The sequence below is a fragment of the Protomyctophum parallelum genome (assembly GCF_964188405.1).
Source record: "Protomyctophum parallelum genome assembly, chromosome: 17".
NCBI lineage: Eukaryota > Metazoa > Chordata > Actinopteri > Myctophiformes > Myctophidae > Protomyctophum > Protomyctophum parallelum.
The window spans coordinates 19,607,879-19,631,170 of NC_139719.1; the positions used below are offsets into that span (position 1 = coordinate 19,607,879).

The 23,292-nt window shown below is 43.3% G+C and overlaps 1 protein-coding gene across 2 annotated transcripts in view; it reads left to right on the forward strand.

The window, feature by feature from the left end:
* Positions 1-23,292, forward strand: part of spata20 (spermatogenesis associated 20) — a 93,081-nt gene that overhangs the window by 4,944 nt on the left and 64,845 nt on the right. For both annotated transcript variants that reach the window (XM_083787286.1, XM_083787287.1), the window contains exons 5-11: positions 986-1,129; positions 2,232-2,442; positions 6,763-6,893; positions 7,845-7,949; positions 11,550-11,624; positions 18,457-18,669; positions 19,302-19,494. In XM_083787286.1, coding sequence (XP_083643412.1) covers positions 986-1,129; positions 2,232-2,442; positions 6,763-6,893; positions 7,845-7,949; positions 11,550-11,624; positions 18,457-18,669; positions 19,302-19,494 — 1,072 coding nt within the window. The remainder of the gene's footprint in view (positions 1-985; positions 1,130-2,231; positions 2,443-6,762; positions 6,894-7,844; positions 7,950-11,549; positions 11,625-18,456; positions 18,670-19,301; positions 19,495-23,292) is intronic.

Genomic DNA, 23,292 nt, shown 5'->3' on the forward strand with positions numbered 1-23,292 from the left:
AAACATTATATATATATTTGTTGACTTAGGCCTGCTGCGGGTGACTTGAATGCTACCATATGGTGCAGTGATGAGGGACTGCATGCCTACCAAAGTGTGCCTGCATTATTTTATCATTGGCCTGATTGAGGCCACATTTATGTGGATCGAGAGCAGAAATTAGACACAATTGTTGCTTATGAAGTGAACCCCTTTTTGGTGTAAGAATTATCTTATACTTTAGCTATTGAAAAATAGCAGATCTACAAGCTCGTAGCGCAGCACCGAGCGCCGCTCTACGAGCTTGTAGGTCTGCTGTTTTTGAAAAATCGTGAATATGTGAAGCAAATTTAGAATTATATATATATATATACTTTCAGAGTATTTAAGTTTTTAACTGAAATCTTTGCTTCGGGGGGGGGGGGGAACAACATACTTTCAGATGGGGGTCCGCAGCCAAATACAGATAATTCTGGGGGTCCTTGAGATGAAAAAGGTTGAGCGCAACTGACGGAACCATAGTTGTTTCAGAAGACTGTCATGACATTTTGTAGAATGGAGCTCAGGTCTAAATGGGTTTAAAACAGAACAGATGGCAGATGACCCCATATGTGTCAGTAAGATTTATTAAAACCTCTGTATGCTTAGTACAATGTTTAACCCATTCTGGGCGGGAACCCATTTTGGTGTTAGCATTGTGTTATGCTTTAGCTATTGAAAAATAGCAGATCTACAAGCTACGAGCTTGTAGGTCTTCTATTTTTGAAAAATCGAAGAGCGACTGACATAGAAGACATTTTTTAGAATCTGATCTCGGGTCAGAATGAAAACTGTCAGGATGTAGAAGACATTTTTAGAATCTGATCTCGGGTCAGTGCGGGCACTCTTTCGGTGCGTGCGTGTGCGTGCTCAGGCTAAACTTTTCAAGTGACTGTTGTAGCGCTTATATGTATTGTATGTATTGTATGTATTGTATATGTATTGCTCATGTTCTTTGCGCCCCAAGGCAACGAGTGGGGGCGGTGGATGGCCGATGAATGTGTGGCTGACCCCCGACCTCCGACCTTTCATCGGGGGCACCTACTTCCCTCCCAGAGACGCTGGAGGTAGACCTGGACTCAAAACCGTCCTCACCCGAATCATGAGACAGGTACGGGCACTGAGGCAGGGGGTCTTCAACAGGTGTGGAGATTGACAGGTACAGTACAGCACTGAGACAGGGTTCTTCGACAGGTGCGGAGATTTGGATTTACTGACTCGGCAAGTAGCACTTCACATTATTCACAATAATCATTTATCCTTTTACTTTATTTGTTTATTTGGACAGGACAATGCATATTAATGGACGTCACATGGACGTAAATACACCGGATATAGCACAGTTGCTCATTTTCATCCGCAGTCCTCACAGGAAACACAAAACGGAAAAACAGACAGTCAAACAGTGGAATACATTTACATGACATCATAAACCTCCTCAGTGGCTGTGCCATTTTGGAAAGAACTTGAGACTTCATTGGTGATCAGCGGTAACACCCGGAACCCGGTAACACCCAGAAGCAAGGTTAATTAAATAAGGTTAGGAAGTGAACACTCTAAGACTTTTTCATACTCTGTTGGCACAGACAAGACGATCATTTTTTTAATGGCTGTTTGGCAATAGCAGCACACGTGACCGTTGCTTATCTAATAATGCTTTGCTTATGTTGCCAGGACAACATTAAGAGACAGGACTCCATGTCCCGGTGCTTTCCTGGACCGTAACGGTAAAATGACATTATGCCATTAAGACCTGGAACGCATCCGTGTCACCTTATAGCTTATAACCACTTTAAACATTATGTTAAACTTTAGCTATTGAAAAACAGCAGATCTACAAGCTCATAGCACTGCAGTGCACGCGCTATACGAGCTCGGCACCGGCGGGCGGCCAATTATAGATATAATTCCTTGACATGAAAAAAGTTTGAGCACTGCGGTCTCGGGTCTTTAACCCATTTTGGGGCGGGAAACCCCTTTTGGTGTTAGCATTACGTTATGCTTTAGCTATTGAAAAATAGCAGACCTATACAAGCTTGTATAGGTCTGCTATTTTTGAAAAAACGACGAAAAACGACCGACACAGAAACATGGCTTTTATCCAGAAAACCGTCAGGATGTAGAAGACTTTTTTTTTTAATAGAATCTGATCTCAGGTCAGAACGGGGCTAATGGGGTTATTCTTGTGATTTGTCTTTTTCCCCTGACCTCAGTGGCAGAACAACAGGCCTGCGTTGGAGGCCAGCGGGGACAGAGTCCTGGAGGCCCTGAGGGACGGCACGGCCATCGCTCTGGGCCCCGGTGGCGACGCCACCCCCCCGCCCTTCGCCCCTGACGTGGCCAGTCGTTGCCTCCAGCAGCTGGCCGGATGCTACGAGGAGGAGTACGGAGGCTTCAGAGACTCGCCCAAGTTCCCCACTCCAGGTTCGCTGATGACCGCACGCACTCTTTAACCCATTTAGGCCTGACGTCGAAATAAATCAAACGTTCGCTCTGAAGATTTGTGCCTCATTTTCACGATAAAAAATAAATAGCAGACCTACAAGCTCGTAGCGCGCCACTTGGTGGCGCGCTATGAGCTTGTAGATCTGCTATTTTTAAATAGCTAAAGCATAGCATAATGCTTACACCAAAAGGGGTTCAGAGACTCGCCCAAGTTCCCCACTCCAGGTGTGCTGATGAGACTCGCCTAAGTTCCCCACTCCAGGTGTGCTGATGAGACTCGCCTAAGTTCCCCACTCCAGGTGCGCTGATGAGACTCGCCTAAGTTCCCCACTCCAGGTGCGCTGATTGATGACCGCACGCACTGTTTAACCCAGTTATACCTGAAAATAAGTACTAGGTAGAGTGAATGACAGGAAGAATTGGTTGGTTGGTTGGTTGGTTGGTTGGCGGTAGGTTTTGTGGATAATTAACGTGGTGACGGTATATCTAACTGCTTAATTAATTAGAGTGCACTGAGAGCAGTTGTGCATGTCCAGAGTGGGGTATTGCTGCATGGTGCTGGCTGTAGCAGAAATATAGGTTAAGACTTGAAAAGCATAAAGCAAGAGATAGTCTCAGTTTCATTTCTTTTTAAACCCATTTTGGGGGCGGGAACCCCTTTTGGTGTTGGAAGCATTGTGTTATACTTTAGCTATTGAAAAATAGCAGATCTACAAAAATAGAACATAAAATTGCACCGGTCTTGATATCGGAAGGTCGCTAGTTTGTATCCCCGGACCGGGCACGTTACAATTACCACCGCTGAACTGCCCTTGGACAAGGCATTGAACCCCTACCATGAAATGTTCTATGAGCAGGGCCTGGCTGTAAACAAGTTCTTGTGCTTAGTCCAGTTACCCTGGGTAAACATAGTACCTTTCCCTTCTGACTTTTAACTGCGTGTGCAGTGTGCACGCCTGTGTGTGTGTGTGTGTGTGTGTGTGTGTGTGTGTGTACTAAATGTCTCTATACTCAGATAGAATAAATCCAGAGGCTCTATGGTACATTCAACATAATGGGCTGTGGCTGCCCTCCTGTGGCCGCAAATGTTAATGCAGCTAAAAATCCAGTAGATGCATTTCATTATAGCTTAACTATATGAAATGAATGTCTTATTCGAGATTCAAGAAATCTGGCTTCTGGCACACGGCCAAAGGTCGCGCGTCGGAAATTTTGATTAATTAATTAATTAATTTGATTCATTAATTAGATTAATACATTAAGATTAATTTATTGCTCTTGTATTGCTATTGGAGACACTGGGCAGGCACTGGGGAGGCACTGGGAAGACACTGGGGAGGCACTGGGGAGTCACTCGGGGGCACACTGGGGAGGCAGTGGGGAGGCACTCAGGGGGACACTGGGGAGGCACTGGGGAGGCACTGAGGGGACACTGGGGAGGCACTGGGGAGACACTGGGGAGGCACTCAGGGAGGCACTGGGGAGACACTGGGGAGGCGCTGGGGAGACACTGGGGAGGCACTCAGGGGGACACTGGGAGGCACTGGGGAGACACTGGGGAGACACTGGGGAGGCACTGGGGAGACACTGGGGAGGCACTGGGGAGGCACTGGGGAGACACTGGGGAGGCACTGGTGGAGACACTGGGGAGGCACTCAGGGGCACACTGGGAGGCACTGGGGAGACACTGGGGAGACACTAGGGAGACACTGGGGAGGCACTGGGGAGAAACTGCAGCCACTGGGGAGACATTGGGGAGGCACTGGGGAGGCACTCAGGGGGACACTGGGGAGGTACTGGGGAGCCACTGGGCAGACACTGCAGGGAAGACACTGGGGTGGCACTTGGGGAGGCACTGGGGAGGTACTGGACATTTCATATCACACACACCATGATTCACTAGCCCCCTCAAAAATAAATAAAAACATTGTGCAGGAAACCCTGCTTTTACACCACTAAAATGATTTGACAGCTTTAGTTACTTTGTAGATTCTTCTGTTTCTTGCGAGACAAGTATTTCTGTATTTTCAGTACGGATGCACGATTAATCTGTAGCATAATCGGAATTGTCCATATCGGCCATGAGAATGCCATTATTGTCTCCACCAGCCGAAGGCATGGGGAGAGTATGTTTTGCACTCCGTCCGTCCGTCCGTCCGTGTGTCCGTGTGTCCGTCCGTCCGTGAACAGCTAATCTCAGCCACCGTTAACCCGGTCGATGCCAAATTTTGCACACACACTCCCTGGATGCCAACCATGAACCTCTGCCCCAAACTTTCCAGAACGGCCTGTTATAGCGCCACCAGGAGGCCGCTTTGTGCAAAACAAGTTTTTTCACAGTACACCTACAGATTTTGTCCAAACATCACGCAAATTAGTACACAGTCTCTCTAGAGCCATTCAACGAAACGGGTCTTTCAGATTTCTCAGACTCCATCCTGATTGGTTAAGATTGGCTTCCAAAGTTCACAGGAGTGCTCAGTTTAAAAAAAAATGCTGCAAATCATGAACACATCACGTGATTTCCCTGAAATTGTGCACGCACATTCCCACTAGGCCGAGGACGAAATGCCACATGAACAATTTCAACTCAGCCTCAAGGTGGCGCTATAACTGGCCCAAAAGTGTTTTTACCTCTAACTGCACGGATCTGTGGATAACCTGGTGGAGACCTGTGCCCAGAAGGGCACTTTTTCTAGTTTCATCAGTTTTCACCAGGAAAATTATTTCTAAATGAAAAATGTAAAAATAATCATCAATGAGTTCAATATAAATCAAATGTGTCTAGTAGGCCTGTCAATGTTTTTTGATTCGAGTTAGAATCGCGATTCTAATGCCGTCCGATTCAGAATCGATTCTCATTTTCCAAAAATCGATTTTTTTTATTTTTTATTTTTTTTCTTGCACAAATGTACCTGTGCATGCAATGCATTATGGCATGGGTTTCTGCATAGTGCATTTACTACCAGCTAAGCTAAGCCTGCCAATTGTATTTATTTTACACCTGATTTAATACTAATGTATTGTTCTGGTATTGAGTGAGAAGAGATTTTGTAACTTTTGTACTGGTTCAAATTTGTGCAAGCTAAATAAATTAGACATGTCTTACTCTTGGATTTAACCTTTGTGTGTTTAAATCATTCAGTTGATAAAACCTTTACAATTATACAAGCTTTTTACTAAATGTACTCTGCTTTCATGCCAGAAGACTGGAGTAGATCATGCTAAAATTCTATTTAATTGTTTTTAATAAAATAAAATAAAACTGCTTTAGAATCGAAAAAAAATCTTTTTTGAATCGAGAATCGGAAAAATCGAAAAGATCGTTTTTGAATCGAATCGTCACCCCAAGAATCGGAATCGAATTGAATCGTGGGACACCTAAAGATTCGCAGCCCTAGTGTCTAGTGCCTCTAGTCTAGAACAATATAGAATCTGATCTCAGGTCAGAATGGGTTAATCAGACCAGCGTGTGTCCAGTGGAAACCTCGTATGAATCTGATCTCAGGTCAGAATGGGTTAATAACAGGCTTTGGGCCGAGCCCCTATAGGGCCCTATAGGCTTGTTTCCCTTGTGGTCCTCTGTATAATATCGGAGTCGGTCAGAATCGGTATCGGCAGATACGTCCCTGCAAATAATCGGAGATCGGATGTCGGTCATAGTTTCATAATCGTGCACCCCTGATTTGCGGCATTGATAGTCGATAGTTACTCGAGTACAACATGTGAGTACTTTTTCCACCACTGCCAAACAAACATCACCCTTGTTACTCTTCATTATACGATAATCGGACGTGAACCAACCAGCAGTGTGTATCAGTGTTGTTTTTGTCAGCAAATTTCTATTTTAGTTTTAGTCGTTGTCTCTTGAATAGTTTTCACTTAGTTTTAGTCACATTTTAGTCACCTGGAATGTTCTAGTGTTTAGTCTAGTTTTAGTCAACTAAATGTCATACGATTTTAGTCGACTAAATCTACAGTTGATTTAGTCGACTAAAATGTGTTTTGACAGGCCTTGATGTCGTTGTAATGACATACTGTATTTTACACTTTGGTTGCATGCTGAAAATAGCAGATATACAATCTCACAACGCGTCCCAGCATGAAACTGGATCTCTTGTCCACTAGTCCCTTCCTAACATTTTAGTCTAGTTTTTATTTGTTGACGAAATTTCAGTATATTTAGTCTTAGTTTTAGTCATCATAGATTCGTTTTTATTTAGTTTTTATTTAGTTTTAAAAGTCTCTCCTGTCTGTCTGTCTGTCTCTCCTCCTGTCCACCTGTGTGTCTCTCCACAGTGAACCTGATGTTCCTCATGTCCTACTGGTCCATTAACCGCTCCAGCTCCGAAGCAGCGGAGGCTCTGCAGATGGCCTTGCACACACTGCGCATGATGGCCCAGGGAGGCATCCACGACCACGTGGGGCAGGTAATACACACACACACACACACACACACACACACACACGCACACACCACGGGAACCGCACAACCAGAAATGTTGCGGAAATAGCTGATACTGCGTACTTGCGTATACGTCCGCTATTTTTGAATGTTTTTTTTAAATGTTTCAAAAGAGAACCGAAGTCTGGCGTCAATATCGGTAGAGGGTGCAAATCCACGGGTTCGTGTACTTTTGTATTTGCATTGTAATCCCCATAGGGGGATTTTAGATTGCCTCGTATAAGAACTGTGTTTGAAAAATAAACCGATCATCCCGGCCGTTTCACTCATATGGATATGAAGAATCAACTGACTGAGGGAAAACGCTATTGATACTGCTACTGAATTAGTTACATTTTCGCTAGAAACAGATTGTATCATATACAGTATGAGTGACTGACTGTTGCAAACGATACAGAGACACCTCCCGACAATAACGCAGAGGCAGCTGCCGCAGCTTGGTTATTTTTGGACCACAACGCTTGTAGTAGACGATATTAACACCCCCATCGCCCAGGATGAAGTTCTTTGTCCTTTCTGTTAGTAACGCCCGACGCCCCAAGACGAGGTTTGATCCAAAAGACGAAGTTTAGTGATATGAAAACGGATCGCATCGCTCCACAGCCTGGAAGCGCCTGTTGTGCAATCCTCAATGTTGTGCAACAGTGAGACGTCATCGAAAATATCCCTCCCCTGTCAACGGAAATCTTAAAACGTTAATAACTCGCGATCTAATTCATCCTGTCTAATTATAAAAAAACATCCTGTGTTAGACGGTCTGCGGTCCAGTCGCTAGTCGCGATAGATTTATTCTTCTTGTGTGTGTACGACGTGAGCTGCTCTGGTTGTAATTATGACTTCTGTCTCTCTCTCTGTCTCTGTCTCTCTGTATATCTCTCTCTCTCTCTGTCTCTGTCTCTCTCTCTCTCTCTCTCAGGGTTTCCATCGTTATTCCACAGATACCTTCTGGCACGTGCCCCACTTTGAGAAGATGCTGTACGACCAGGCTCAGCTGGCTGTCGCCTATATAACCGCCTACCAGGTGTGAGAGGCCACATGTGCGCACACACACACGCACGCACATACGACACGCAAAAAATATTAATATTTTTCAAAACACTTTAAAGAAAACCCCCCCTAAAAAATGCAAAACTTTTCATGAATTGATAACAAAATCAGAGAAATTCCTTTTAATGAATTTAATGAATTGCATTTTTATAGCGCTTTTCCAAGTGCTCAAAGCGCTTTACAATGGTTCATTCATTCATACATTTTAAGATGTAGTAAAAAAATAAAGCAGGTCTACAAGCTCACAACGTGACGCGAAGTGACACGTTGCGAGCTTGTAGATCTGCTATTTTCAGACAGAATTCGGTTCCCAGTGGATTCCTCGCGACTCACAGTGCAACAACATTTGCAATCTCCCAGAATTGCACTTTTTTTTTTTTTTTTTCGTTGACAAAATTGTCCATATCATTAGTCTTAGACCCAAACCGCACCAATGCAACTAGTCGCAACTCCTTGCGACAAAATAGTTTTAAGGACTTGTATTGTCACACCAGTGCAACTCTTTGCAACTGCCATTGGGTATAATAGAAAAAAAAAATCATTTTCTTCCATAATATAATTCAAAACGTGAAACTTTCATATATTCTAGATTAATTGCGCATAAAGTGAAAAATGTAAAACCTTTTTTTGATGATTATGGCATACAGCTCCTCAAAATAAAATAAAACCCTATCTCAAAACATTAGAATATTTCATGAGGCCACTAAAGAAAACATTATTTATAATACAGAAATGTCGACCATCTGAAAAGTGTTAATTCATGCACTCGATAAGTGGTCCGGTCCAATTTTAAACAAATAATTTCATCAATGGGTCGTCGAATGGAGGTGATAAGCCTGTGGCGCTGTTGAGGTATAATGGATAGCCCAGAGTTCCTTTGATAGCAGCTTTAAACTCATTTGTGATGTTGAATCTTGTGTCTCACACCTTCCTCTTTACAATAAAACATAGATTCTCAGGCCAGTTGGCTGGGATGTTAAGCACAGTAATACCATGGTCAGTACCAAGGTTATAATAGTTTTGTTTTTTTCATTATAGTTTAGTTTTAGTTAGTTTTAGTTAGTTTTGACTAGTTTTTTTCTAATTCAGTTAGTTTTAGTTAGTTTTTAGAGCAGGTTTGCTAGTTTTTATTTTGTTGAAATGCTTAGTTTTAGTTTAGTTTTAGTTTAGTTATAGTTTAGTTATAGTTTTTGTTTTCGTACTTTGGTTTATTTGTCAGGTATAGGATTCAAAAAGATCAATAAGTATTGTGTAATAAAACCTAAAAGATATACCATTTAAAAATATAAACTCTAAAAGTTCAGAAACGTAACTTTGGTCCTTTATTTCTCCACTTTGATTATACCATTTGGTATTGTGTTTTATATCATATTAATCGTTGATCGTTGTCACCTGTACAACGAGGTATATAGTCTGTATAGATTGTAAGAATCGGGCATTCGCGGAATGAGCAACACAGCAAAACGTGTGGGTAGCGCCCCAAAAAAATGTGCCAAAATTGCAAATGGTTGGTATACCAACCCTTGCTTTGAGTTGCTTAGTGGATTGCACTCTCCCACAGTAATAAGGAAAAAACAACACTTGGTTCTGTTGGTTGCATGTACATCACATGCACTCGTACAGCACGCCCAAGCCTCCAAGCTGATCCCACAAGTGTTCAATTGGGTTGAGGTCTAGACTCACAGCATTTCCACTCCTACATTTTGGAGGTACTCTGTGATCCTGGCTCTACGGGGCGAGCGTTGGCATCCTGGAGGATGGCGTTAGGTCCAAGATTCTGAAGATATGGGATCGCCACTGGCTTCAGAATCTCACTGCATTGAGATTGCCTTTAATGATGACAAGTTCTGTCTTGCCCGTGAGAGAGATACTGTTCCATACCAAACCAAGCTGTTGTGGCAAGGGTGAATAAATACCAACCACTTGCCATTTTGGCAAATGTTTTGGCAAATGTGTGCTACCCACACATTTAGCTGTGTTGCTCATTCCACAAATGCCTGATCCTTATATAATAGGCCTATACCCTTCCGAAGTGCTCCGCATATTTTACTATCATCCTTTTCCACAAGGCACTTCCTTGTGTCTCTCTCCCATATTGGACTGTCTCTTTCTTCCAACTTTTCCTGGCAGTGTCCGAGCACGAAAATAGCGTTTGTTCACCACCAAGTGTCACTGTTGTTCAGCCTAACACACAGACACACACAGGCCAGGGAGGAGGGCTTACAGTACAGTACAGTACAGTACAGTACAGTACAGTACAGTACAGTACAGTACAGTACAGTACAGTACAGTACAGTACAGTACAGTACAGTACAGTACAGTAGGCCTACCACTCACTTAAGACGGGTTTGATTTTCCAAGTAACATGCAGTCAGTTTCAGGCAGTGCAGAATGTAAACAAGCAATGTAAAGTGTGGCTACATGCTGCCGTACGGTGCTGAAAACAGCCGTAAAACTTCTTGGAGAAATGAGGAAATTAATCAAATGAATTTAAAAGGTTTATATTATGAATTTCCGAAATGCATATAAATATTGATAAAAACTATAACTAAGGGTATTTTTTCTATAATTTCAGTTAGTTTTGTGAACACACAATACAGTTTCAGTTTAGTTATCGTTTTTAATTTATTTTTAGTTTTTATTTAGTTTCAGTTAACTAAAATGTTTTTTTAATTCTAGTTTTCGTTTTTTAGTTAGTTTTAGTTAACTATTATAACCTTGGTCAGTACATCAATTACTAGTAGTTTTGGCACTGTGGGCAGGTGCCAAGTGCTGCCGGGGAAAGGAAATCTGTGTGTATGCGTATCAACATACGGAAGCACACAGTGCTGTCAAATATCCTATGGTTGTGTTTTGACTCTGCGATTGATAAAAGACGGTGATATTTTGGGGTGTTGGTCCACTGACAGTGGAAACTTCACACTGGAGTCGACGCAGCCATCTACCAGGAAGAAAATTAACCTTTCCCACGATATTCACTTTTTTTTTGTTGCGAAGCACCTGTGCATGCAACTACTCGCAACCGTTTGGTTGCAATGGTGTTGCATGGTGGTGAATCATTGGTGCGGTTCAGGCCTCGGTTTTTAGTCAACATGGCATAGTTTTTTTATTTCGTTTTCGTCCGTGAAAATAGGTGTAGTAGACGAACATTAATCACTACACCACAGTATAGCGTGGACTTGTTTTTGTAATGCAGTACACTAACTAAGTACAGTCTGGCTTAAAGTTCTCCAGAGCATACATTTGGCTGACCCCTTTTTTTTTTCTTTCACCAGAGTGGACAGACTAATTAAGTGGAACGGAGAGATAATTAATTAGCAGGAGACGCGCACACACACACACACATATGCGCACGTATATAGTAACGCACTAGTAGTGACTAGTGTCTAATGAGGCTGTACGGTATAGTGGCTACCTCAGCACCTGGCGCTGGATGGATGCCACCGTATAAATAATACAGTGGTCTTGTTGAGGCGGGTAAAGGTTGAAGTGCTATATGTTGCTGTAGCAGGTGTGTGTGCGTGTGCGCGTGTGTGCATGTGTGTGCGTGCGCGTGCGTGTGCTCGTCTTTCAGGTTTCAGGGGAGGAGTCCTTTGCAGATGTGGCCAGAGACATACTGCTCTACGTCTCCAGGGACCTGAGTGACAAGGTGAGTCATATCTCGTTAACGAGAGAGAGAGAGAGAGAGAGAGAGAGAGAGAGAGTCGCAATCGGCAAATCTTCCGAAGAAATCGCACTGGTGTGAATCGTCATACAGTACATCACATTCACATCCACATCACATCACATTCACACTGGTGTGAATCGTCTTACAGTACATCACATTCACATCACATCACATTCACACTGGTGTGAATCGTCTTACAGTACATCACATTCACATCACATCACATTCACACTCGTGTGAATCGTCTTACAGTACATCACATTCACATCACATCACATTCACACTCGTGTGAATCGTCTTACAGTACATCACATTCCGTGATCAGCACAACACACAAAGCCTGGCGCCCCTCGAAAATTCACTATTTCTCAATAGCTAAATTACAACATAATGTTTAAAATAAGAAAAGGCAGGTTGTACCAGAGTTGAGTCACCCTGTACTGACAGCAAAGGCCTTCAGCCTCCACGTCCCAGGAAGGAACAACCAGCAGGCTGCTCGTTCGTTCCAGAGATGAGGAGGAGCCGCGACAGCAAAGGGACATTTAGTACAGTACATACAGTACAGTGCTTAAAGTACAACTTTAGTTTTTTTCAAACAAGGTTCATGCTCTAGGTTGTTATTAGGGAAAGTAAAAGGTGAGTGTTATTTTTTTTTTCATTTGCTGCTTTCTTTCGTTTTAGGGATTTTAGCTGTTTTTGACAGGGGGGGGGGCATTCGAACATGGGGCTAAATATGTATTTCTTTACAAAATGTTATAGCGATTTCTTTACTATAGTCCTACTAGACCCCAAGAAATTGCATCTGGCCACAGAAGATCACAGGATCTACTGAATGTGAAGGTAGCCTACTGGGGGGAAGCCACAATGTGTCAGTTTGACACATTCAGTAGATCCCGTGTTCTTTTGTGGCCAAATCTAATTTATTGGGGTCTAGTAGGACTATAGTAAAGAATAAAAAAATAAATCGCTTTAACATTTTGTAAAGAAATACATTTTTAGCCCCATGCTCGAATGCCCCCGCCCCCCTGTCAAAAACAGCTAAAATCCCTAAAACGAAAGAAAGCAGCAAATGAAAAAATAAATACACTCACCTTTTACTTTCCCTAATAACAACCTAAAGCATGAACCTTGGTTGAAAAAAACTAAAGTTGTCCTTTAAGTAAATGCACATAGTTAATTTCCACCACTGAATGCGCGTGCGACGAACATTGTCATATGGATATTGCGTGCGTGCGTGTGCTCATGCACATCATTGGAGAGGGCAAGGGGGGGGGGGGGGGGGGGGCTTGCACCCGTTGACAAATCGGCCTCTCGTAAAAACCCATGCTTTCCTCTTCAGGGTCAGCTCAACCTGTGTCCACTTCAACCGCCCAAGCACGACAGGAGCCTTTTTTCCCCTCTTGATGAATGGCTTGACGGCGCCGATCAGGGCACACAATTAAATCCACACTCATTGTGATCATTATATGCTCCAAGATTTATTATGTAATTATCCACTAATGAATTACGCTGCAACGGCCATTTACCGCATGCAGATACCGTTTCTTTTGTGCTGCTGCTTGCTGCTGCTGCGGGCGCGGCCTCGCCTCAGCAAGATAGAAGTTGGTTTTGATTATGTACCATAGAAATACAGTACATTAAAGGGATTATTAGACCTGTATAGAATCAGGGAAGCAGTATATCTATCCGTATAGTCTACTGCACACTGTGTAACATATTGTTTAGTTATTGCTGCTACAATATATTGTCGAGGAACCGAAACAAAGTACTTTTCTGATAGTATCAAGTAGTTACTCGTATAAGATGCACTGGATGCATTGGAACTGCTCAATGTCTGCTATGTTTACTTTACTGGTGGTGACGATTTTGTACATTATACTTTTAATGATATTGTGATACTTATATTTCGTCACCTTTAATGGCCTAGGTCATTTTATTTTATTAACATAAAACATAAACATAACGCTGCCCGTCAGGATTAAAATAAAATATTAAATATAATTAAATAAGATTAAACCTGACTGACTGCCAATTCACTTACTGACTTACTCCTGACTTAGGCAAAACAAAGTCACACTCTTTTTGAGTACAAAGTCACACTCTTTTTGAGTACAAAGTCACACTCTTTGAGTACAAAGTCACACTCTTTTTGAGTACAAAGTCACACTCTTTTTGAGTACAAAGTCACACTCTTTGAGTACAAAGTCACACTCTTTGAGTACAAAGTCACACTCTTTTTGAGTGGTGCAAGCACTCCAAGGAACAGCAATGTCCCTATGTCCGTCCCTATGTCCGTCCTAGTACCAACTAGGGCATTAAGCAACTAGTCGACTAGTAAATCCACTATTCGACCTTGCTGGTACTAGTTGACTAGTTGATTAAAAGAAAGTGGTTTTAATTTTATTCCCTGATTTTGTAGGCCTCAAGATCATAATCATAGATTATAGTTATAGATTAGTCACCAATGTATACAGTTTTTTGAATGCACTGAATACAGGAGAGAATTAATGAATGCACTAGTACCAACAGGGGGCGCTGTTGCAACACTCACTTCAGACGGGTCTGATTTTACTCAGATCAGCATGATCCTTTTCAATTAGGAACTTGGTGGCCAGTGTCATCAGGCCAAGAAATAAATGTCCTAAGCAAAATGACAACAGTTTATTCATTATGCTAGCTCTGTCCTCATGCAGACTTTGCAGACCTTAAGCATAGCAGATACTGACGAGGGCCTGTTGTTAAGAGGACGTCTGCCCCCTCTGTCCCTGTGACTCCAGTGTAATTAGTCCGTCCATTGATCAGCCGTTGATTGCCATTGATCGGCTCACAGAGAAGTAAAACAGAACCAATTAAGATGTTGATGTTGATGTTTTTGTTCGAGCTCAATAGGACTTTAAATAACGATTTTATTTTCATTTGTTTTGCCATGCCAGCAGTGCTGTCCCTATTATACGTCGTATCTATCTAGCTCTAAAGTTGCCATTAGCCAGAATTATCATGGCTTGCCTTTTTTTTAAGCCACTTAACCCCTTCTGGACCTAAACACCTTTACTGTACACTCAGAATGTTGTTTTAACCAGCGCAAATAGCTGATCTGCAAGCTCACTAGTGTGTCACGAGGGAGCTTGTAGATCAGCTACACCAGTGATGCCTGCTCTCTGACTACATGACATCTTTAGAGAGTCCTGTATGAGTTCTCTGGTGACGTTTGAGATTACTGCTCATGCTGAACCTAGAGTCACACTGGTCACAGGCGTAGGGCTTCTCTCCTGTATGCATTCTCTGGTTATTTCTCAGAGTACTGCTGTCGCTGAACCTAATCCCACACTGGTCACAGGCGTAGGGCTTCTCTCCTGTATGCATTCTCTGGTGACGTTTGAGATGACCGCTGTCGCTGAACCTAGACCCACACTGGTCACAGGCATACTGTAGGCTTCTCTCCTGTATGAGTTCTCTGGTGAATTTTGAGATGACTGCTCATGCTGAACCTAGTCCCACACTGGTCACAGGCATAGGGCTTCTCCCCTGTATGCGTTCTCTGGTGATAGTTGAGAGCACTGCTCTGGCGGAACCGTTTCCCACACTGGTCACAAGCGTAGGGCTTCTCTCCTGTATGAATTCTCTGGTGAGTTCTCATATTACTGCTGTTGCTGCACCTAATCCCACATTGGTCACAGGCGTAGGGCTTCTCTCCTGTATGAATTCTCCGGTGAACTTTGAGACCATTACTTTCACTAAACCGTTGCCCACACTGGTCACAGGCGTAGGGCTTCTCCCCTGTATGCGTTCTCTGGTGATAGTTGAGAGCACTGCTCTGGCGGAACCGTTTCCCACACTGGTCACAAGCGTAGGGCTTCTCTCCTGTATGAATTCTCTGGTGAGTTCTCATATTACTGCTGTTGCTGCACCTAATCCCACACTGGTCACAGGCGTAGGGCTTCTCTCCTGTATGAATTCTCCGGTGAACTTTGAGACCATTACTTTCACTAAACCGTTGCCCACACTGGTCACAGGCGTAGGGCTTCTCTCCTGTATGCATTCTCTGGTGAAGTTCAAGAGCATAGTTCCTGCTGAACCGTTTCCCACACTGGTCACAAGCGTAGGGCTTCTCTCCTGTATGAACTTTCTGGTGACATTTGAGAGTACAGCTGTGACTGAACCGTTTCCCACACTGGTCACAGGCGTAGGGCTTCTCTCCTGTATGAATTCTCCGGTGAACTTTGAGACCATTACTTTCACTAAACCGTTGCCCACACTGGTCACAGGCGTAAGGCTTCTCTCCTGTATGAATTCTCTGGTGAATTTTGAGAGTATATTTCATGCTGAACCGTTTCCCACACTGGTAACAGGCATAGGGCTTCTCTCCAGTGTGAATTCTCTGGTGACATTTCAGATGACCTTTCTGGCTGAATCTAGTCCCACATTGGTCACAGGTGTAGGGCTCTCCAGTGTGACCCCTGGCAAGCCCCCTGGTCACCGTGACATCAGCCCCTGTCTTGAGTGCGGCGGCGGCGTCTTGCATGAGTCCTGTGTGCTGTGTCCTGAGTCTTGCTTGGGTCCTGTAGACTCTGATGATCTGAGCAGTGTAGTCGCGATCCCCACAGAACCTCTCCAGGTTCTTCTTTTATCTGGTTCACTAGATGCGTGTCATGCCCAGCCAACTGAGAACGTGTCACCATGACGACGCCAGGCGTGTATATCCATATATGGATGTTTCTATACACTAGTCTGATGTCAGCACTGGATATCCATATATGGAGATATAGAATGTCTCCATATATGGAGCTACAGGATGTCTCCATATATGGAGCTACAGGATGTCTCCATATATGGAGATACAGGATGTCTCCATATATGGAGCTACAGGATGTCTCCATATATGGAGATACAGGATGTCTCCATATATGAAGCTATAGGTTGTCTCCATATATGGAGCTATACAGTAGGTGAAATACCGAAGGCTTTCACCCAGAGCTCCATATATGGAGACAACCTATAGCTATAGCAGCTGATGACCCCCATGCCAAAGCGCCAGCGCTCGCCCAGCACTCAAAATCCCCATATATGGGGAAAGCCCCATATATGGTGCCCAAGTCTCGTGCCCAGGTCTCGCGAGGTCGCTTCTCGCCCCTTTCTCACTCTACTACATAACATTTAAAGGACCACTTCACCACTTTTCAACCTATCTTCATATAATAGGTCCTCACTAATAATCATGATAAAATGGCACACATTTTTTTCTACTCAGTCCGTGTCTCATAGGAGGGCTGTGGGCAGTTTGGAAACCGTCTTCCAGTGACATCATCATTAGGCAAGATTTTTTTTTACAAATTTTTTTAGATTTTCATTATCGTGAGAACGATGGCTTCCATTTTCACATTGCAACTTTTCAGGACCAGAAAGCATGCAGTTTCTATTAGCTTGTATTCCCCATCGATGATGTCACTGGAAGACGGTTTCTGAACTGCCCACAGCCCTCCTATGAGACACAGAACGAGTAGGAAAAAATTTAGCCATTTGTTTCATGATTATTAGTGAGGACCTATTTTATTGTTATTATTGTTATTACAAACTTAATTGATCGTTATCAATAAGCTTTGGGCTTATCAAGCCTGTTATGGAGCATAGCGGCCCATGACGTCATGTTTAAACAATCAAGACAAGATGCGATCAGGAAATTAATATAATCAGTTTCTTTTATATTATTTTATTGGTCCACGCATCCACACTGGCGCTAACCAGTTAACAGTTTATGTTATTCAAGTTCAAGTTCAATTGCCTTCCGTCTGTTACAAAAGTGCTGTATTTGAAAGCCCTACTAAAATATACTGGTTCTGTTCAGAAGTTATTGTCTCTCGTCTTTCCACAAAATGATAGAACATTTCATTAGTAGATTTGACCCCCCAATCTAACCCATTGATGCTGAGTGCCAAGCAGGGAGGCATCGGGTCCCAGTTTTACAGTCTTTGGTACAGTGTTGTTTTTGGCAGCCAATTTCTATTTTAGTTTAGTCATAGTCTTTGGACTGAAACTTCATTTAGTTTTAGTCACATTTTAGTCACCTGGGATGTCTTAGTGTTAGTCTAGTTTTAGTCGACTAAATCTAGAGTTGATTTAGTCAAACAAAATGCATTTTGGCGGGGCTTGATGGCGTCCTAATGACTGATTTTACACTTGCTGAAAATAGCTGATCTACAAGCTCACAACGCGTCGCGTTGCGACGCGTTGTGAGCTTGTAGATCAGCTATTTTCAGCATGCAACCAAGTGTAAAATGACTTATACTGGATCTCTTGTCCACTAGTCCCTTCCTAACATTTTAGTCTAGTTTTTATTTGTCGACGAAATTGTCAGTATATTTAGTCTTAGTTTTAGTCATCGTAGCTTAGTTTTCATTTAGTTTCCATTAGTTTTTGTCAGTGAAAATAGGTAGTCGACAAACATCTTTCGTCGAAGGGCCGATTCATACTCCTATTTTACGGCTGTTTCGGCGCTGTAGTGCCGAAATGATTTCGGCTCGTCAGAAATTTTCAGTAGCACCGAAGAGCCGACTTTAGGACTGTACCCCCCCCCCCCCCCCCCGAACCTCAAATGACGTCACATTGTAGGCTCTACAGAGCCGAACCGACTTTTATTCGGCTCTAAAATAGGAGTATGAATCGGCCCTTAGTTTTAGTCGACAAAAACAACACTGTTTAATTTGGTATGACCCCGGGCCGGGGATCGAACCCCCGACCTCCCAGTTTCAGGGCACAGACACTCTATAACCACAAGGCCACCTGTCTTGCTTCTCTTGGGGTGCATCATGCTATACAGTCCGGAGGCTTCTACAGTGGCGAGGACGCGGACTCCGTGCCGCCGTCGGGGGGCCCAGAGAAACGTGAGGGGGCTTTCTGTGTGTGGACGGCCGCCGAGGTGCGGGACATCCTGCCGGACGCAGTGGAGGGCGCCACCGGCGGAGCCACGTTGGCCGACGTCTTCAAGCGCCACTATGGAGTCAAGGAGAAAGGCAACGTTGATTTTGACCAGGTGCCTGTCAGTTGATTCATTGTGTGTGTGTGTGTGTGTGTGTGTGTGTGTGTGTGTGTGTGACTTGTGTCTGTGTGTGACTTGTGTCTGTGTGTGTGTGTGTGTGTGTGTGTGTGTGTGTGTGACTTGTGTCTGTGTGTGTGTGTGTGTGTGTGTTTGTGTTCAACTACAGAGAGGATTATTGTCATATGTTGTACTGCACAAACATCAATTGTAGGCATTTACATTCTAAGTTTGAACAAACTTTTAAGCACGGCTGTCCACTTTACTGAGAACCATTCATGTGCTGAATGTGCCGACGCAGCCGAATTAGATGAAATGCATCAAAGACAATCAACATACGAAAAACCCACGTGATTATGAAGCTGTGAAGTTTTATTCCAACCCATTTTGGGTTAGAAGCGTTACAGTATGTTCTACTTTAGCTATTGGAAAATAGCAGATCTACAGGCTCATAGCGTGGCACTTGGTGCCGTGCTACGAGCGGTCCTTGACATGAAATAGTTTGAGAACTACTGACATAGAAACATATGGTTTTTCAGAAAACTGTCATGATTTAGAAGGCATTTGTAGAATCGAGCTCAAGTCTAAATGGGCTAATCAACTATCCGTCCCCCCTGCATTTTTCTAAGGACCCCCACGGGGAGCTGCGGGGCCAGAATGTGCTGATCGAGCGTTTCTCCGTCGAGTCGACGGCCGCACACTTTGGCGTCAGCGCGGATACGGTCAGCAAGCTGCTGGCCGCCGCCAGAGCCAAGATGGCGGAGGTGAGGAAGAGTCGGCCCCGCCCCCACCTGGACACCAAGATGCTGGCCGCGTGGAACGGTGAGGGGGGGGGGGGAGTTTTGGGTCATTGATTGATTGATTGATGGATGAATTGATAATTTTAGTTACCCATTTAGGACTGAGACTGATTTAAAAAAAAAAAAGCCCCAGAATCATATTGTAATTGGCCCCCGACCCCCATCTGAACATATGTTGTTCCAGAGACTCTTCGCTGTTCGCTCAGAAAGAATACATATTCAAAGACTTTGTGCCACATTTTCACGATTTTTCTAAAATATCAGATCTACAAGCTCGTAGCTCGAGCTTGTAGATCTGCTATTTTTCAATAGCTAAAGTATAACGATGCTTAAAACACCCAAAGGAGTTCCCGCCCTGAATGCGTTAAAATATTGCAGAGTCCAAGGAAGGTACAGGTCAATACAAAAAAAGAGGATAAAACGAGAAAAAGCACTAAGACTTCAGGGTCCTCCATTTTCAATTCATCAAAACATTTAATGACATACAAATATACACACTTTATGCAAAAGAAAAAATGTATGGTTAGAAAAAAAGGGAATACGTATAGAAAAACCGAGGGGGGGTGGTGGGGGCTTTAATTTATTTTTACAGGGGCCAGTTTTGAATTGCAGCCGCCCATAATAGAAGTGCTCTTTGAGATGAATTGGTCATCACCATGCTCGCTTGTGGAGGACATTTTTGTCCAGATTCCATTTTTTGTCCACGGACAAAATGAGTGGACAATGATATCGCCAGAAACACATAAAGCGCTAGCTAGAATGCTAGCTAGAATGACCACAACGCAGGTCTGTATCTCTGAGAGTGTACAAACGAAATAGGACCCGTAAAGGGTCCAATTTTGTTTCCGTTTGTACACTCAAAGTCAAGGGGGTGCGCTTGCAAATAAAACATTGGAGAACAGCTAGTGCTATATTGGACTCCTAATATGTAGTCGTAGTAAATATAAGCATCGTACATATTCTGAAAAAAACCACAAAACCCTGGAGACTTGGGTCTTATGATCAAAATAAGAACATTATGCTGGTGTGTAAAAAAAACTAAAAAACAAAAAACTAATAAAAGTCTTGTTCCACGGACACATTTGCCTGCGTTACGCCGTACGGACATATCGAAGACCCCTGATTAGGATTCATGAGGCGACGACGACGTCGTCGTCTACAACTGGAAAATGCCTCGTGTCTCCTGCAATCCCCACTCAATCAGCTAAAGACCCACACGCCAGAGTGGCTTTAAAGATAAACATTGCCGTAAAGCAAATGGAAGAACACAAGTGGGATACAAATAAAAAGGGACGTGTCAATATAACAGACTTCACACAACCGTGGGATGCGAGCATTCACAGACCACTCTCACGGAATCCTCGCTTTGCTAAGTATAATGTGTATATCGGATGTGACTAATGAAAAAGTGTGCACCCTTCTCCACACACACACACACACACACACACACACACACACACACAGTGTCTCTTCCTAGCACTCTCTCGCCCTATTGTCTCTCTCTCTCCTATATATACACGAACGAACGCACGGGCGCGCGCGCACACACACAATGTCGCGCTCCTCCGGGCCGACGTAACACCGACGGAAGACGGAGAGGGTGTTATAGTGATCTAACGGAGTGCCGCGATCTCAGGGAACATTCCAATTAAGACGTGAGAGAGAGCCTCTTCTTCCTCCCTAAGCCATTTAGACCTGGAACGCATCTGCGTCACCGGCGTATGGCTTTGAACCACTCTAGTCATTATTTTTTTTAAACGTTGGCGCTTGAAAAATAGCATATCTCTCTACAAGCTACGAGCTTTTTCTTTTTTTGTGTCTTAAAACGTGTGCAAATCTTTGAATATATAATTCTTTCCTATAGCGAACATTTTTAACTAAAATCTCTTTCTCGGGGGGGGGGGGGGGGGGGGCTATTGAAACATAGCAGATCTACAAGCTCACAGCGCGCCACTGCAAGCTTGTAGGTCTGCTATTTTAGAAAAATCGTGGGAAAATGTGGCGCAAATTTGGAATATATATTTAACTCAAATCGGACAACATATTTTTAGATGGGGTTCAGTGGCTTCTTTCATACAAATGTTGGGTTGAGCTTGTAGGTCTGCTATTTTTGAAAAAACGAAGAACGACTGACATAGAAACATAGCTTTTAGAATCTGATCTCAGGTCAGAATGCGTTTATGCAGCTGCGTGGAGAAGACATTTTTAGAATCTGATCTCAGGTCAGAACGGGTTAATCACCTGTCCTCTGCATGCGGCACTTTGAAGTCTCGCCAGCTCCCTCACTAGGCTCTGAGACATGAAAGACGACGGAAGGAGGGTGGGATGGAGAGAGAGCGAGAGGGAGGGAGGGAGAGAGAGGGAGATGGAGAGAGAGAGAGAGAGGGGGGGGGGGAGATAGAGAGAGAGAGAGAGAGGAAAGACATAAACTTCAAAAGCTTGGGAGTGAAATCCGAGCTGGCACGGCTCCTCTGCCAGCTCCTAGTTGGCAGTGGTGGGGAAAAAAAGTACTGCAATGTTTTACATAAGTAAAAGTGTCAATGCTGCAATGCAGAATTACTCTGATAAAAGTAAAAGCCCGTCATTTTAAATGTCATTGCGTAAACGTACAAAAGTATTGGCATCACCCATTCTGACCTGAGATCAGATTCTATAAACGTCTTCTACATCCTGACAGTTTTCTGAAAAAGCTATGTTTCTATGTCAGTCGTTCTTCGATTTTTCAAAAATAGCAGACCTACAAGCTCGATATGAGCTTGTAGATCTGCTATTTTTCAATAGCTAAAGCATAACATGATGCTGACACCAAAAGGGGTTCCCGTTCAGAATGGGTTAAAGTACCAAATGTAAAAGTACTCATTATGCAGAATCTCCCGTTTCAAGTTTTCAAATGTATACAAATATTTTTGAAAATAGCTGATCTATAAGCTCACAATGTGTCATATGCGTCACAAATTGTGAGCTTGTAGATCGGCTATTTTAAATGTTGTTTTGTAATAATAATCAAAAATTACATTACATCAAAATCTTCAAAGTAACTAGTAACGGCCAAACTAAAGTTTATAAATAAATGTAGTGGAGTAAAAGTACCATACCGGTATTAGTAGAAGTAAAATAACTTACTCCAGTAAAGTAAAAGGACTTACTTCGGTGCAGTACTTGAGTAATTCATGTACTTAGTTAGTAGTTACTTTCCACCACTGCCTATAATGTATTTAAGTCCAACGTCATTTTGTAGTGCTACGTTACGTCCGGGTCCAAGTGGCACCAGCTCCCGTCCGCATCTCATTGTAAATAGAATATCTAAACACGTGAATCTTTTTACAATGGCGTTATTTTTCAGAAAGGAAGCCATTGAGGGTTAAAATGGGTCTTAATGCTTCCAACTCGAGTAGAATTATTAATGTTTTATTGAAGGTGGTAACAAGGTGGTAACAGTCCATTTGCTCAATACAATATTTCGGGGGCATATTTAGAATGTGTGCAGGTTTGAATATGTTGAATCTAGTATGCATTTAATGAGGATTTAGTTGACACAATGAAATAAAATGGCGATGGTATTCCATGTGGGGCAGACGGCCTGTCACAGCCAGATTTGGGAGAGCAGCAGCTTTGTTGTTGCGAGGAAAGCGGTAAAATGAGACTTTCGTGGTTGTTTTCGTCTCAGATTTTTTGTCCGACGGAGGCACACAATATAACTATGGGGACACAAAAGTGACACAAAAGTAGGACCCGGAAGTATCTCTGGAGGGGGCGCTCACGTCACGGCTGAAATACTGAATAAAGCCATGCTTACTATGCGTGTAAATATGCTGTAACC